This window comes from Branchiostoma belcheri, unplaced genomic scaffold (genome assembly GCF_001625305.1).
Source record: "Branchiostoma belcheri isolate BF01 breed outbred unplaced genomic scaffold, Haploidv18h27 scaffold115, whole genome shotgun sequence".
In the NCBI taxonomy this organism is placed as follows: domain Eukaryota; kingdom Metazoa; phylum Chordata; class Leptocardii; order Amphioxiformes; family Branchiostomatidae; genus Branchiostoma; species Branchiostoma belcheri.
The window spans coordinates 583,294-599,488 of NW_017802547.1; the positions used below are offsets into that span (position 1 = coordinate 583,294).

General features: G+C 41.4%; 1 protein-coding gene across 1 annotated transcript in view; it reads right to left on the bottom strand.

The window, feature by feature from the left end:
• Positions 1–14,227, bottom strand: part of LOC109462307 — a 46,392-nt gene extending 32,165 nt beyond the window's left edge. Inside the window, exons 1-2 of the mRNA XM_019758836.1 lie at positions 13,830–14,227; positions 5,156–5,229 (exon numbers count right to left, since the gene is read on the bottom strand). Coding sequence (XP_019614395.1) covers positions 5,156–5,229; positions 13,830–14,227 — 472 coding nt within the window. The remainder of the gene's footprint in view (positions 1–5,155; positions 5,230–13,829) is intronic.
• Between the last annotated feature and the right edge of the window lie 1,968 nt (positions 14,228–16,195).

Below are 16,195 nucleotides of genomic sequence, written 5' to 3' on the forward strand. Positions count from 1 at the left end.
GGTAACATATCCGTCATCAGCTTTCCGCCGATTCCAAGCCGTGTAATTACTACTATGCGCCCCAGGCAACATGATTGGGCATAGTTACAAGTTCACGTACACTGCTAAAATTCATGGCGCGTCAGTTTGACTGTACCATAATCGTAGATTCTCATCATTATTAATAAGGCGTTGCCTAGGCTATGGATTATAGACTTCATAAATGTACCGTACAGACTAACGCGCTGATGGAAATCGGAGTCCTGATGATCTTGTTTAATGGTAAATCAGAATCAAGCTATATTTGGGTAAAGTTTGTGTTTGCGCTTACCATAGCTTGGCTTAATGGCATCCAATGCAATTTCAGGGCAGCAAAATTGGTGATATTCTAAAGTAGGCCATCTGTACGATGTCTATACGTACTGCCCCACATCTATTAGCACATTTGAATCAGTATTTCACATTTTTTTGCGTTTACGACAGCGCAGAAACAAGTTATATATTGAGTCCTTTTTGTCGGTACCCCCAAAAAACGTTTTCCGTCACAATTTCCGGCTTTTTTTTTTTGCTCCATGAATGTCGATGTACATTGAGATAGTCTTGTCTCAGCTTAGAATGTAGAGAAGTGGCTGGAATATTGAGTTTGAAAATGAGGGGGTCAACTGGCCGGTATTTTCTCACCGTATTTTCTTCTAATACTAAAGTTTCTCTAAAAGAAATATGGCCAAGGTTAGTTCAAACGACGGGTTTTAAACTGGCGGGGATTACACTGCTTGTATAATATACGCATGGGGAATATCAGTAACACTGCTAATAACACTCAGTGTGCTTAAGTACTGCCCATATTGACATCCTACTCCTATCAGATCGTTCACATTCTGGAGCTGACTAGAATCACGTAGTCCATGGACGTCTTTCCGGGACGGGTCAGAAAGTATTATGGAGAGGGTTTTGGATAGCGGAAATAAATATTTGGTGACATTTCTTTTACAAAAGCAAGGCCACACTGACTTAATTATATGGATGGGCATCCTCTGAAGACCCAAAACTAGTGCGCGTGAGTGCATATAAAAAAGATTCCAGCCAAAAAAGATGCCAAAGAAATACAGAGCTGGTTTTGTGAATTTGCACTAGTACAAAGCGAACTTTACGACAAGCCGGCACATGCCTTTTGCGGCATCTATGAGTCGGCACTGAGTTCTTGAGTTCCGTGGAGCTTCGGCAGCCTGGCTGCCATCCTCCGTAGTTACCGCCGGCTCCCTACTGTCACTAGCTACCATGGACTACGGAGGATGACACCCAGGCCAGAGCCTCGGAAGAGAAAGAATGACAGGTAGAATGACAGAGGGTCAAAAGGTCAGACACAGGAAATGACTCTCGCGCGCTGGGAGCAAGCAAAAATCGAGGAAGCCACTGATTGCATGAGGGACTCTCTGATACTTCCCGAAAGTATGAAATTTCTTGTTTCGTCTTCGTGCCAACAATGATAATCCTTTCAAAACATCCACATTCTTGAGTCAGCCAGGGGCACGTATTCCACGTACACCACAAAAGGACTGACCAAAAATTACCCGGAGGAGGCTGTTGGGTGTGCGATTTAAAACAACAACGCTGCACAGAAGAGAACAAATAAAGCTCAATAAGATTTAAATTGAACCCTGTAAATCATAACGCCTACTAAGGGCACAAGATGGAGTCGGTTTTGACACGGCAGGATTTGAACCCGGTATCTCTTGGTTCTAATTTGAACACCACAGATCAATCATTCCTGTCAAAGCTGTGTTACTCGCGGTCATATCGCTGGCTTGGCAGGGTATTCTTTTGTTCATGATTAATATGTGTCCTTGAAATGCATTCATGCTTGAAAGTGGTGTGTCACATTGATCAATTCGTCCCTGCGTGACAGAGAATAAATAGATAGGACTGTGAGGAACTACAATCAAACTACAGTCAAACTTGCCCAAGCAACCATCTCCATAAGCCGGCCATAACGACCGCTTCTTCTCAGCCTGGTATCCAGTTTATCATGGTTGAAGCAGGCTGTCTTCGGGGCTCTTATAGTGTTCCCCCGTCCAGCTCAACAGTTCGCCCAGTAGGAGTTACGCTTGTGATAGGGTTTGGCACACCGGGAGTTGATGAGCCCCTGTTACCACATAAAATACTAGTATATAGTGGGGCTAATCAAACTCCCGTCGTGCAAAACCTTCCGGGGAACCTAGCTGAGGCGAACGGGGAAGAGCTTCAGCAGCCCCGCAGAAAATCCGTCTCAACCGCGTACCGCGATAGGCTGGATACCAGGCTGGTGCAGCCGAATAGTAGCCGAATTCGCCGAACACCAGCCGACTCTGCCCCAACCTACTGCTAACCATGGTTGTGGGAATTTCATCTAGTGTCCGGGAGTCCAAATTCGTGAATACGTCGGTGAAGGTTAGAGATCCAGGTAATAAGACACACCGAAAAAGTTACTCAAGCAACTGGATCTAATTTTGGAAACGGTCAGCAAATTCGTGAATGCGTGACAGGGGTTCAATGTGTGGACGTGAGGTGTTGGTGGATACCTAGTAATCATCAGGACCTCTAATGCCCGTACAGAGATGTACATCAAAAAGACATGAAAGGTCGCTGACTCAGCCGTTAACGATTCTTCCCTCGGCCGTTTCCTGACTTGGTCATGTTGCGGCAGCGCCTGAGTGCCTGGTCGGGACGTGCACAGAAAGGTTAGCGCGCTGGCTGTCCAGATAACATCAGCTGCACCGACAAAACGGCGCGGAAACATAGCCGTGAGTTTCCCCTGCCAAGGGCAAAGGCCAGTAATCTGTGCATTCTGAAACCAAACGTAAAGAAGTCTAGATCTTTTTCTAGGCAAATGTTGGGGGTTCTGATTTTGGAGCTTGATGTTATAGGTAAGGGTTTTAGTATTTTTATTTTGTTAAAAAACAGACTTTCAGCCGTGTTTGGGTTGTCTGCTTCGCTAAAGAAGAATATAGTCCTCAGAGGTCAGAGATCACTTGTCACAGTATCTCCTATCTCACGGTAGTTTCTGCCGTATGCAATTTGATCTTTGTGGACTAAATGGGCACTTTAGACGTTGGGATACCCTGCCAATGTGTTTTTGCATGGTCTAAAATTCAGGTCGATGACGTTTGACAACTTTATATCTGATATAATCCCAATATTAGAGAATAAGATGCCAAGTCATATTACTTTGCCCCAAGTGTTTGACGTTGGCATCGATAGGTCATGCAGTCAACCCACCAGGAGCTATACTTAACTTTGCAGTCAAACATTAACTTTAAGCATAGTCTACAGAGTAAAGATTCATGTACTATGTGCGTAAAAATTCTAACAGGCCAAGGCTCAGTGGATGCTACCCCCCCCCCCCAACAACACTACATCATCAGCTTACATCAAACTCCTTTGTTTGTGAATGAGCCTGATCAAATTTCCGGCACATTCGCTTTGATTGGTCCTTGATGTAATATAATTAAGGCGCACTCTGTTTTAAAGCCTTGAGTAATGGCGTGAGTAAATAGACGTTGGCCCTAAATGGACGAGAAGTGTCGATTTGTATCATTGGGGACGACGACAAATGGCATCCTAATGCGTGTAATAGGACCTATAATTGACTCCTATCCGTGCATGTGACTTTAGCATCGCCCGACTACGCTTGGTCGTTTGCATTCACCCGCCATTTCGAGACTAACGGGCAAACTCTGCCAAAGTACCGCATCAATTTCTTTTCTAAATTACGGTTCGTTGACTCTAATCGGTGCTTTGGGTGCTCTGATGTTTTTTTCTTAGATGCATTCTCTCCCATTTCTCTTGTAACACTGTCTGTTATATAAATGAGACGTTTGCATTGGGTAAATGTCCTGAAGAGCTTGGGGTCACTGTCCTGAAGACTTGTAAGTGAAACCAACACAAACTCCCACAACGATACTATGCTACACGGTTTCAAGAGATTGTTTGTACAAGGCCGTCTTCACACTAAGCTTGCCATTCCGGGTGAATCGCATACCTCACATCCGGTGCACGTGCCACACTTTCCTTCTAAACCGTGCCCTAGTCCAAACCGGCCAAACTACAATACTTGTAGTTTGATCAAAAGACGCAAAAAGGCGTCGTGTCGATGTCAGAGGCCAACGACCTGCTTGCTGGTGCCCCCTCCCAGCGTGCCTCAACCGAATGCCGGCGCGGTCCAGAGGCGGTGAAGCTAGAGTGAGCACGTTATTCGGTCATTACCGCTCCACTTTTCATGAAGGTCAAAAGTCAAGCACTATCATTAGCTGCACTAATTGTGTCTGAACAAGCCTGCGTAGCGATGTACTAAAAACCAGATGGATCTTCCAACTTCAATGGGCTCCAGTTGTGGCAGGTTTAACCTGGCTCGGCCAACGTTAACTTTATAACTACATAAATATCTACTCCCATGACCGACGATATTCGTCGGGGGGGGGGGCAAGGCAGACCACACAGTAACTCTATCCACATCCGGTAAAAAGCTTTTTGTGTGTCGTTAACAAGAAACCTTCCCATATTCAGTCCACCTTAAGACTGCAATAACGAGCTTGTTTCTCATCTCAATTATCCCTCCGGTACAACCATGTGACCTCTGTTTTTTTACCAAAAATCGATAGTTCCAGTAGGTGTAACTTTCATCACAAACCTTGGGAGAGATCTAGTTTGCTTTCGATCTAATGCTGATGAGTTTTCTAGATAAAAATATCTTGATCTTGTTGTAAAGCAGCTTCTATGAGATCAGACCTATCTTCTAATTGAATCTTCTTCCGGCGTGTTCGATAATTAGCTTTACCAAGAGAACGCTGCTTGAATACATTCTCTAGTTGGAGAAGATGTGTTCAAACACATAGTCAATACAGATACTTTGTTTAGCTTATATTAGCATCAGATTAGCATGAAAGTTCATTTGAGTTGGTAAATAACATAGTGAAAATTAAAATATTCTCCAACTGAAAATAATTTTTGACCGAATGTCTCGCTCTTCATCAGCTTTTTCACCCAGGCGCTGTACAGACGTGACCTTTTCCTCACGTGTGACGTCAGCACTGGGTCAAAGTTCGTCGGAAGTGGGTATCGTCCTCCGTTCCGTTTGTGTGCACTGAAAATTCCGGTGGGTTGGAAAACAGTTTTTTTTTCACTATGTTGTAAAGCTTACCAAATATCATGGCTCGGAGTTTCCAGACGCTGAACCACCGCCCGGCTTTCTGTGGATGGACGATCATGGCGAATCTGCATGTGGGAGACAAATCAACGGTTAAAACATTGTATTCTCTCATGGCATGCCTATTGCTTGTATATGTAAAGCCCCTGTCACACAAAGCTGAACATGGACTCCGGAACGCTAGCCGAAACCACGGTTAGGAGTAGGTTGAGAGCAAGGTCGGCTGGTGTTCAGCGAGGTCGGCTACTGTTCAGCTGCGCCAACCGAATGTTAACGTTTCAAAATATTTTTAAAAAGGGATTCGGCCATTGTTGGCTGGTAATTGGCCGGGGGTAGGTCGCTGCGTTGTTGGCAGTCAAATCTAACTAAAATTTAACTCAAATTTAATTCAACTCGTATTGAAAGATAGGCGTGCCCAAGTCTGGTCAGACACAAACTCTCCGGTTTTCGCAAAACGGATCTGAATGTGTGTTTTAAATACCGTACAATATGAGGATGTGTATATCATTTAGCTCTTCTAGTCCTAAATTTAATCAATGCGTGCCATGATAAATTGCTGATAAACTTGACCATCCCTTGATGCATGTGACATGAACACGTCACATGAAGACCTAATAATGGCTGTTACAATGTTGTTATCTATCTTTTGCAGATCTAGCTATCTTTTTCAGACTGACGTATGGTGGTATCTGGTATCTTTCTCTCTGAGGGAGGTATATCTATCTTCTTCAGGATATTGTTCTGGCTTGTCCTCTGTTTCACATACATCACTGTCATACATGTGTCACGATGGTTGTAATGCAGCAATATTAGTGTATACAGGGGCGAGGCAGTCAATACAAATGGTCCGCCTGACATCTCACCCGTCAAACTATATTGAGCTGGTATGAGGAAATGTCCATCAGATTAGCTTATATAGATACCAGCCCAGCAAAGAGCAAGAAACAGTCATGCCTTCAAATATCAGAGTTATCAACCAAGAATTGAGGTATTCAAAAACTCATATTTTTCAAAATCTATTGTAGAGTGGAACTCGCTGCAAACAAGTACAGTAGGGGCATCATCACTAAAATTTTTATGCAACTCCTGCAATTAAATATGCAAAGCTTGATTGTGACAAGTCATTCCTTTCGATATAGCTAGCTGCCACCACGCTTCGTACCTGCGAAGCTGGTGTGTTACGCCGATGGGCGGTTATACCGGCTCTACAGATACAGATACATCAATCTAGCAGCACGTATTTCATTGCAAAAACATTCCAGTCAGATACAAGCTATGAAAAGAAGATTCCATTTGCGCAGGAAGTTCGCTTCAATTATGATACATTTCATTCTTTTCAAGGCCAGTTATTTCCCACGTGGGGCTCTCAGCACTTTTCCCCAGTCAAACTCTGGAAACAGAGCGATGAAAAGAAAAGTAAATCATCTCCCCGCCTTGGAAGAGAAAGTGATTTGGAGATAATGGACTTTCTGCGCGCTTCAGACGCGTGACTTTCTGAAAGATAAAACGCTATTTTCCTGGGATCTCCCTACGGTACAAATCCCCGTTTTGTTAGCGGGATGTGGAGTAATGGTGCTCCGTGGGATGAATTGTTAATGATGTAAAGCCCTTGGAAAAAAATGGTGTGTTTCCTGTTTTCCGACCAACCCTAGAAAAAACTGCCGACCCTAGGCTTTTTTTGTGTCCACCCCTGCAAGGAACATAAAATTTTCGAGCTGATCGACCTTTTCTAGCTCCATGATTTTACACCTGAGTGATGAAAAATTGTACAATCAGTTTTCCAACATTGACATTGAAAATATAAGTGTCGTCATTCAAGTTTTACTGTTTAAATGTATGGTATACGTTGGACTACTAGAAATCTCCAAATTTATAAAAAGCAATAAAAATATAATCCCTACCTACCGACCCTATTTTTTTCAGAACTGAAACGGGAAACACAACATTTTCTCCTCTGCCCAAAGGCGTGTTAACTGATGATCCTAGCGAGGTTGGAGTACGTGGCTTATCCGTACTGACCTTGGTGAGATACTCGTTTCACACACATGGAGGGACAAGTGCTTTCCCATAAAGAACATTAGTAGCCTCTACCACCAGGCTTTGGGAGGTGGCTGCAAAGAGTAGAAATTGGCCAAATAGAGAGATAACATGGCGCAGGGAAGTTGGTCCGCTTGAAGAGTGCAGTTCCAACTCCAGCACTATGCCACCATTCTGATTTTATCCTCGAATATATATATATACATATACATATACAAATGTATATATATACTGAATATTGAGAGAGAGAGAGAGAGAGAGAGAGAGAAAGGGACAGAGACAGAGAGATATAGAGACTGAGCGAGAGAGACACAGAGAGAGAGAACATTAGTATTCGAACTGTCTGTGTGGTCATGAAGGAATATTAGAGCTGCTGTCAGTTTGAAACCTCTCTCTGGCAGCTTTCCCAAAAAGAAGAACATACATGCCCGACCTAAAGTGTTTTCATAGAGGCTGCTAACTTCACGGCATTTTATCTTGCTCGTATTGAGTGACTATAGAAACCATAGGTCGTCCATCAAGATTATATATATATACGTACAGCGACCTATAGCAATTTTAGGTCTTGATTTACATGGTTGGGGCAACTTGTCTAGACTATTTTAATCAAAAGGCATCTGTAAGAGAATTGGGAAAGTATCCATCATTAGTTGAAGCCGGTATGTTGTACACAGCTTTCAAGTCAGCAGAACGCCTCTAGCCATGATCCAGAAGTAATTTTTACCGATTGCCCTTGCATCAGCAGTTTAGGATTGCTACTAAGGTTTTCATTCGTCGTAATGTGATATGAATAATCTCATTCACAACCAGAGCGCAGAAAAGTTGCAGACTGTCATTCTGTCAAATGCGTGGAAGCATCCAAAACTTTCTCTGCCGGTCTTTTATGCTCAGTTTGTTTCATCAAGGGTCGTAGATAGAGACGGTGGGGGGCTTACCAGGTCAAATATTTGCATGAATTGAAGAGGTTTACGTTGACGCAGTTTTAAGGGCTTGAAAACCCGATTTTTCAAAGTCAATGACTATTCTAGTCATTTATCTACATATTGAGTTGAAACCACACTGTCCCAATGTATATTGACCCTCATGGAGCAAAAATCCCAAAAATTCTGACGGAAAATGGTTACTGGAAGGACCCTAGGCTGATTTTTTAGAATACCTCCCAGAGAATAAAGGACTCATCTTGGGGCTTGTTTTAAATGCCCAAAGTATGAAATACTGACACAAATTTGCTTACGTGAAGCAGTACATGTCAATATCACAAAGATTGCCTTGTTTAGAATATTTTCAGTTTTGCTCCCTGAAATCGCATTGGATGCCTTTAATGGACTATGAATAGCCTCATTCACAACCGGAGCGCAGAAAAATTGCAGACTGTCATTCTGTCAAATGGAAGCATCCAAAGCTTTCTCTGCCGGTCTTTTATGCTCAGTTTGTTTCATCATAGATAGCAACGGTGGGGGAGTTATCAGGTCATATATTTGCATGAATTGAAGAGTTATGCGTTGACGCAGTAAGAAAGCCCTTGTTAAAGGCAATCAATGCAGTTTTTAGGACTAGAAAACCCGATTTTTCAAAGTCAATATTCTAGTCATTTATCTACATAGTGAGTTGAAATCCCAGCGTTCCAATGTATATTGACCCTCATGGAGCAAAATAAATTCCCAAAATTCTGACGGAAAATGGTTACTGGAAAGACCCTGGGCTGATTTTTCAGGGTACCTCCCAGAAAATAAAGGACTCATCTTGAGGCTTTTTTTCTGCATTTTTAAATGCCCAAAGTATGAAATGCTGATTCAAAAAATGTGCTAATGTGTCAATATCACAAAGATTGAATATTCAGAATAGTCCAGTTTTGCTGCCCTGAAATCGCATTGGACACCTTGTCTTCACAGAAGTCGTTGTAAACTTAGATTGCATGAAATTGGTTTGGGGACGGCTGAGATTGTCCGCGCGATTTTCTGACTACTTGATTGATTCACTGTAAGTACAATCTTCCTGGAAATCCCTGGCGGTTAGGTTCCAGGAAATTTCAAAGTTCCCTTTTAAGGTGCATCAGCGATTAAACGAAAATCGTTTGACCTGGATCTGCATATATCGATTTATACGAATCTGTGCCAGGTTGCTCTTTGAACAGTGAATGCATCTGATGAGGGAACCGTTGCTGTCGTTTCTGGCTCAGAGTAGACGAGCACATTTTCCAAGACAAAGTGCGTGCCAGTGAACTTTGATTATCTTCAAGTAGACTTCTTACCATTTGCAACTCGGGTGGCCAATTCGATCGTCCCCTGCCCGAAGAAATGTGCCTGGAGATTAGAACTTTGATACCAAAAAGCCTCTTATTAGGAAGAAAACTACACAGTCCATCATGTAGTTTCTGTTATAGAGTGTGGAGGATGGCATCCTATGGGTCAAATATCAAACAAGAACGATTGTAAAGGTGCGTGCAGGCTCCTACTAAGCTCCTGAAAGTGGTAATACTGCTTGTCAATAAGATGCACCTTTCTAGAGCTGAAATCATACATATCTAACCAGGGCAGACTTGGGCATAGGACAGTAATAGGGCATCCTAATTTAATACATAGCAAATATCTAAAACATCACCTAGCAGAGTTTTAGACAATAAAAATCAATGGACAGAGTAGTCCGAACTTTAAATTATTCAACATTCGCTCATTGTATACGGCAGAACGTGTCTCAGTTCGGGCCAAAACTAAACCCATGTGACCTTTGACCCTTTCTGCAAGTAACCACAACCAATCATAAGGACTTCTTAAGTTCTACTACGTAGCCCAAGCAAGCTGAGACCCATAACTGTTCAATCTAACCCAAAACTTAGAAATGTTTCAAGAAAAAACTTTTCAAGGTTATTAAGTAGCACTACATTAATTATGATATTCCCATGTTGGGCCCCGTGCTGCGTACCATTAACTCTTGAGACGACCAGCCCACATCACGGTTAATCCATTTCTGCTGCGGAGACGGTAACCAATGCTTTTCACCAGGAGCTTTTCTTCTTTTTCCAGTGTCGTTCAAGGTCTTCTCTCTAATGTCTTTAAACGCTTTTAACGTTGCCTTGCTAGGGCTGGCTATTCAATAATTGTGTCTAAATGTTTCCTTACTTTCCCACTTTTCCCTAACACGAGAAAACAATTTTACAAAGAACGCACATATTATAGATTAAGTGGATAAATTCGTCTTCCTCTGAATGCAAAAAAAAAGAAGTCAAACCCAGCAAAACTAGTACCACGTATGTTGTAGAATGTAGTATAATGTTAGTCGTAGTCTCTTATAGGTCTTATAGGTAGTCTGCTTAAGGTGTGGCTCTCCTCAAACACAGGACCATTGGCGTTACGTCCTACCCGAGAGGATGTCCCTTACCGAATAGGTACTCATTTGCGATTGAGTCGAGTGAGAAAATAGGTGAACAGTGCCTTTCCCAAGGGCACAACACTAGGACCTGCCTGGGGTTTGAACCCAGGACCTTCAGATTCCGAGTCAACGACCCTAACCACAAAGCCACCTTGCGTACTCTCCTAGCAGAGGTTGATGGGGAAAGATCTTTGGGGGGTTAGCGTTTTATACATGGCCCATTTTTTATGTAGCGAAAAAAGGGCCAAGTATAAATAGCTAACGATCTTCCACCATCAACCTCTGCTTCAAGAGTAACCTTACCACCTCTACGGTGATACAATAATGATTTGTCCCGCTACTGTACTATGTCAAACACACGCCCTAACGATAGTACTCCGGGTGTGCCTAGTAACGGGTGTGCCATATAACTTCCTCATGATAGCAGACTCATTTCCCCTACATGTACAGAAGTCAAACTAATATTACGTGAACATTACAAAGACAATATATCTGTATGATATTTGGAAAGAATCCTTGTATTATTCCATTCACAATACCAGATAAAGGTTAACCAAAGTCATAAAAAACCTTCCACAATAGACATGTTTTAGCGTTTTTAATTTTGATTATTCACAATGCATGTGGACGTTTCAATGGCACGGGTAGATTAAGCTTTCACAGATAATGGCTCATGCATCATTTACTAGCTCTGGGGTTGTGACCCAGTGGTACAAAATGTAATATGTGGGAATTGTGGAACAAGAGTCCATTAGATAAGCTTAGTAGTCTGAGCGTCTACGTGTTTTATTGTTGTACCAGACATACTATAGACGACGGCTTATGTAAGGATTAAACAAAGACTCTTTTCACGAAATCCTGGAGTCACCATTCTTCGATGTTACATTTTCTACCATAATGAGCTATAATTTTCAGACAAATTATCATTAAGATTGTATTGTTGTAGCATATATACTATAGACAAGGGCTTATGTAAGAATTAAACAAAGACACTTTCCACGAAATCCTGTAGTCACCAATCTTTGTTTAGACAGACGCGTAATTTTCTACCATAATGAGCCATATTTCGCAGACAAATTATCATTAAGATTTTATTAGGCAACGAATGAAAAATTAGGAGAGATCGTATCATCCACAAGAGACTAATTAACATGGCGTACAACATTGATTGCGTGAAAATAAATGAGTTAATCTAACTTTAAAGATAAGATACATGATAGCAGTGTGCTCTTCTTGTGTTCGGTATAGTAGAACATTGTTATTAGTGACTAGATAAAAGATTAAAGCCATCCAATGCAATTGCAGGGTGCCAAACCTGGATTTACAAATTTCGAATCAGTCAATTTTCTTGTCATTATTTTAGTGTAGTAAGTTGAATTAATCCTACCCCATAGCATACCGATATGTGTGAGGTAAATGTCAATATCAGATAGATTTCCTCATCCATAATATTTTGTATCGCCTCCCTGAAATTTCATTAAATGCCTTTAGAACACGTACAGGCCATCTGGTCACGATAGTGGAGACTTAATTGTGACGCACTTTTGTCCTAGTCTATGTGAATGCGTGCGAAGGTTACATGTGTTAGTATGCCAGACCAGTTTCTGGGGGCATTTGCAAAAAAAAAATAATTAAATAAAAATAATGAAGCTAGAATTATATTATCGAAAAGCAAAGATCTTTAGTTATATCTCTATCAACCTGATGAAATTATCCACTTATTGAGGGAGCTACTGAATAAAATGAGACCATGCATTCCAATAGAATAGTCGGCATTGTTAAGGATATACCTATCCTATGGCAGGACCTTTCAAATAAATAGAAATAAATCAATAAAAAATAGAAATACACACCCAATATACTTTCTAGAATCTTTCCAATAATAATAAACATTATAACGTATGGTTGGCGGTATTTCAATAAAACTTGAAGGGCAAACAAAGTTTTATAGGTAGAAAATATGACATTTGGTGGTCGATGTGTACACAGAATTGAATATATGACCTTTTCTTCGAATGAGAATAACATAAAGCGAATCCGAGAACCATGAAATTTAATTGGTGAAGCCTTAGTTCTGCAAATTAAAAGGACTGCGTCAATTAGATACGCCAAATGCAAAGACATATGAGAGCAGACTCTGTAGTCAGTATTTTTAGGCCACACCAAGTAATTTTTATGGATGGCGTCGTCTGAATCTCTTAAATATAATGCGAGAGCGCGAAAACAAAACAAGAAAGCAGAAAAAAAAGCAAGATTCCTAGATTCGAAATATATTAAGAGACGACAAATTAAATAGCAGAACACAGTGTAACAACCATCAAGTCTTTTGTTCGTCATGAAAACAGCAATAAATCAGTGGAACAGCAGTTGTCGTCCTGTCCTGTTTCTTTCCTGTCATCACATCTTACCTTATCCCACTGTCGTGACTCTTTGGTCATAGTTACAAGAAGTAGACTTTCTTTTTTTCTATGAACAGGCCAAAATCAATGCGCGCGTGGACATCATCCATAAGAATCATTTGGTGTGGCCTTACAAATAGTCCTGAGCACAAAGACAGAGAGTCTATCTCCTAGGCGGTAGAAATGACTAAGCTTTAGTATGGGATTATTTTGAATAAATGCAGCGCTGAGGGCCCTGTATATGGGAAACTGAAGAATGTGTATTTACCGGCAAAGCCCGGCTATAGCCGTTAGGGCTAATACAGGAATACGTCCGGCATTGTTGACGGATGGCCACTTAAAAACTATGGGGGTCAACTCATGGTAACGGTCGGCTTATGTGTAGGGCAAATATGGTCATAATCAACATGTACACTGCTAGGAGATATTTTAGCACAGGGATATAAAACAGATGTTACACGCCATTTTTCTGTTTTAATACAAAATTACATGATGTATAAAATAACTAGTTCAAGTTCCCTCCACACTTATTGAAACGAACAAGAGTCATTTTCGGTGTGAATGATTCAAACCTGACAGTCTGGTCTCAGGGTTGACAACTTGAAGAGGTGATAGTCACCTGTTATGTCAATCCTTCCACAAATGTGATAAAGCTTAATGAAAACAATCCTATTATGTCAATCCTTCCACAAATATTGTAAATCTTATATAAATAAACACGGAAAAGTATCTATACAAACCTGTTGAGAGAGATAACAGCCAGTGTCAGGGCAATATACTGCTAGGAGTATAAACAGATATTATACCGCAATTTTCAGCTATATTACAAAATGAATGATGTATAAGATAGGAAAGGTACCGACCTGTTGAGAGAGATGACAGCCAGTGTCAGGACGGACGCCAGGCCGAACATGGTCGTGGTGAAGCCGTTGATGGCACACATGGCGTCGCCCATGTTCCACCGCTTCTCGGAGACGAGAACAACCACCGTGATGGGCCCGTTCACCACCGCCGTCAGCAGGTCGCACAGGGCCAGGTTGAAGACTAGCTGGTTGGAAACCGTCCGTAGTTTGGGGTTGGAAATGACGATCCAACACACGGCTGCGTTCCCCACTACTGTGGCTACCATGATCAGCAGCATTGCCGTTATTTCCAGGACCACCTCCCCCGTACTGAAGGCGGCCGCCTCTGCGGGGCGAGGCGCGAGGGTCGCCGAGACATTCTCGTCCCCCGTCCCGTTCCATGTAAGAAAGGCGTCCATAGTCGGCGCCAGCGATGTAGGAAAAGCAGACGGGAATTCGTAGTAGCTCATTATTTACTTACGACGAGGTTATCTTCTTTTGGTTAGCTATAAAATAAACACAACAGAATTCTAAGGCAGCGCCTCTACTAAATGGACTAGACGAGCAGCTAGCTAGGAAGATTAAACACAAGATACAAGTACGTCGCTTTACATATGTATTACTTGCTAAGCATGTAGGGCGCATTTGTAAGACGGGGGATGGTACGCCAATAAATTTGCCGAAGGCACGTCGAGGGGCGGGCCCTTGCTGGGTGGGCTGAACGTAAAGCATACAGGTGGGAGAAGTCAACTGTAGGCAAAGCGCACGCGAATCCCGCCAAATTTGCATATAGTCCGCGTCCTTCACCCCCTAGCGCGTGTGGATATTGCTGCAGCTAACCCAGCTTTCGCTTTTGTTCTAGGTCGGTGATTTGATAAAGCTCATACGTGTCACGTGGCTCTCATTTCGATCCATGTGATTAGGCGACAGCAAGTACATTTTATGGATGACATCCTTCGCAGACTCCAAATCTAATGCGATAGGGCAAAAAAGACAAGGCGGACCAAAAAACAAGATTCCTACAAAATTTCTTGTTTTTTTTTCCAAAATCGAGCGAAAATTAATGCGCGCGTTGATGTTATCCATAAGAATTACTTGCTGTGTCCTTATAACAAAACAGAGACATGCCTCCGAGCAATAATGTCGATTTCTTCTAAGTGTACCCCTCCCCAGGCAACACTACAAGTTCTAAGTACCATAAGACAGGGATATACCCCAATGCTACATGTGAGATATGGATTTGAGCAGTGCATTTTTTTGTGCTGACAGCATTATTGGTATTCTATTCAGGTTTAGAACAAAACTTGCTTCTGTAAGTAACGTCAGCACGTTGACATTTGATTTATTTTTTTTTTTATTTTACTTACTGTGAAACGTCAATATGAATAGAATGATAACAAGATTGTAGGGTATAAGGCGATTATAATTGTTAAAAATCAGATATCAATTGTTGCTACAATAAACAAGAATTCCAGGAAAAACCATTGGTATGTGTGTGTTCGTAACGTTTAACAATTATCTATAATTATCAATAATTATCTACATTTCAAAATAGCAGTTACAACTTCAAGGCTTACAATTTGAACCTAATGTGCACTGCCGTCTGTTATGTAATTGATCTAAATTAAGAGAAGTTGTTCAGAAATTACGTTAATTAAGCATGTGGAACTAATTACAACTTTGACATGCTTTCCACTTTGTAGGTTGACGTTAGATGTCAAGGGACGATTGCAATTTAGTGTGGGCTGATTTAAATTTATTGTATAGCAGGTATTATCATATAGCTGGGCGACGCCGACTAATGAGAAGGCTCAATTTCCCATCGGTTATCAGGCCGTAACATCATGAGTGGTGAATAATGACAAGAGAGTGGTCGGTTATTCAAATAACTGACCACTTTTTGGGCCCTACTATTATACATGGGACAGGACAATAACAGAAGTGTTAAGATTTGTAGTATTTATCTATTAAACAATGTATTATAGTTTATTTTGAATAATTTATTTAAAAACACAATTAAGAAGATATAAATGAAATTTAAACAGTAAAAGACTAAACATAATTTTGACACCCACACTAAAATAACTGTCAGTTGGATTGGCTATATGATAATATCGTTAATGCCCCGCCTTATCCTCAGTGTATATGGTAACAGGAGGACATTCACATACTGCTATAACCAAACACCAGTTACCATGGTGACGATCAGGTCAGTGTTTGGAACGGAAGAAGAAGAAGAAACAGAGTCAAAACAATTAACTTCTAAAGTGTTCATTTACTCATTTCTTGGTAAGTAAATAACAATACATTGTAAAGACAACCACAACAATCAAATGCAAGGACAAACTCGTCAAATACATGTAGATCTGTACCTCCTCCCCGCAGGG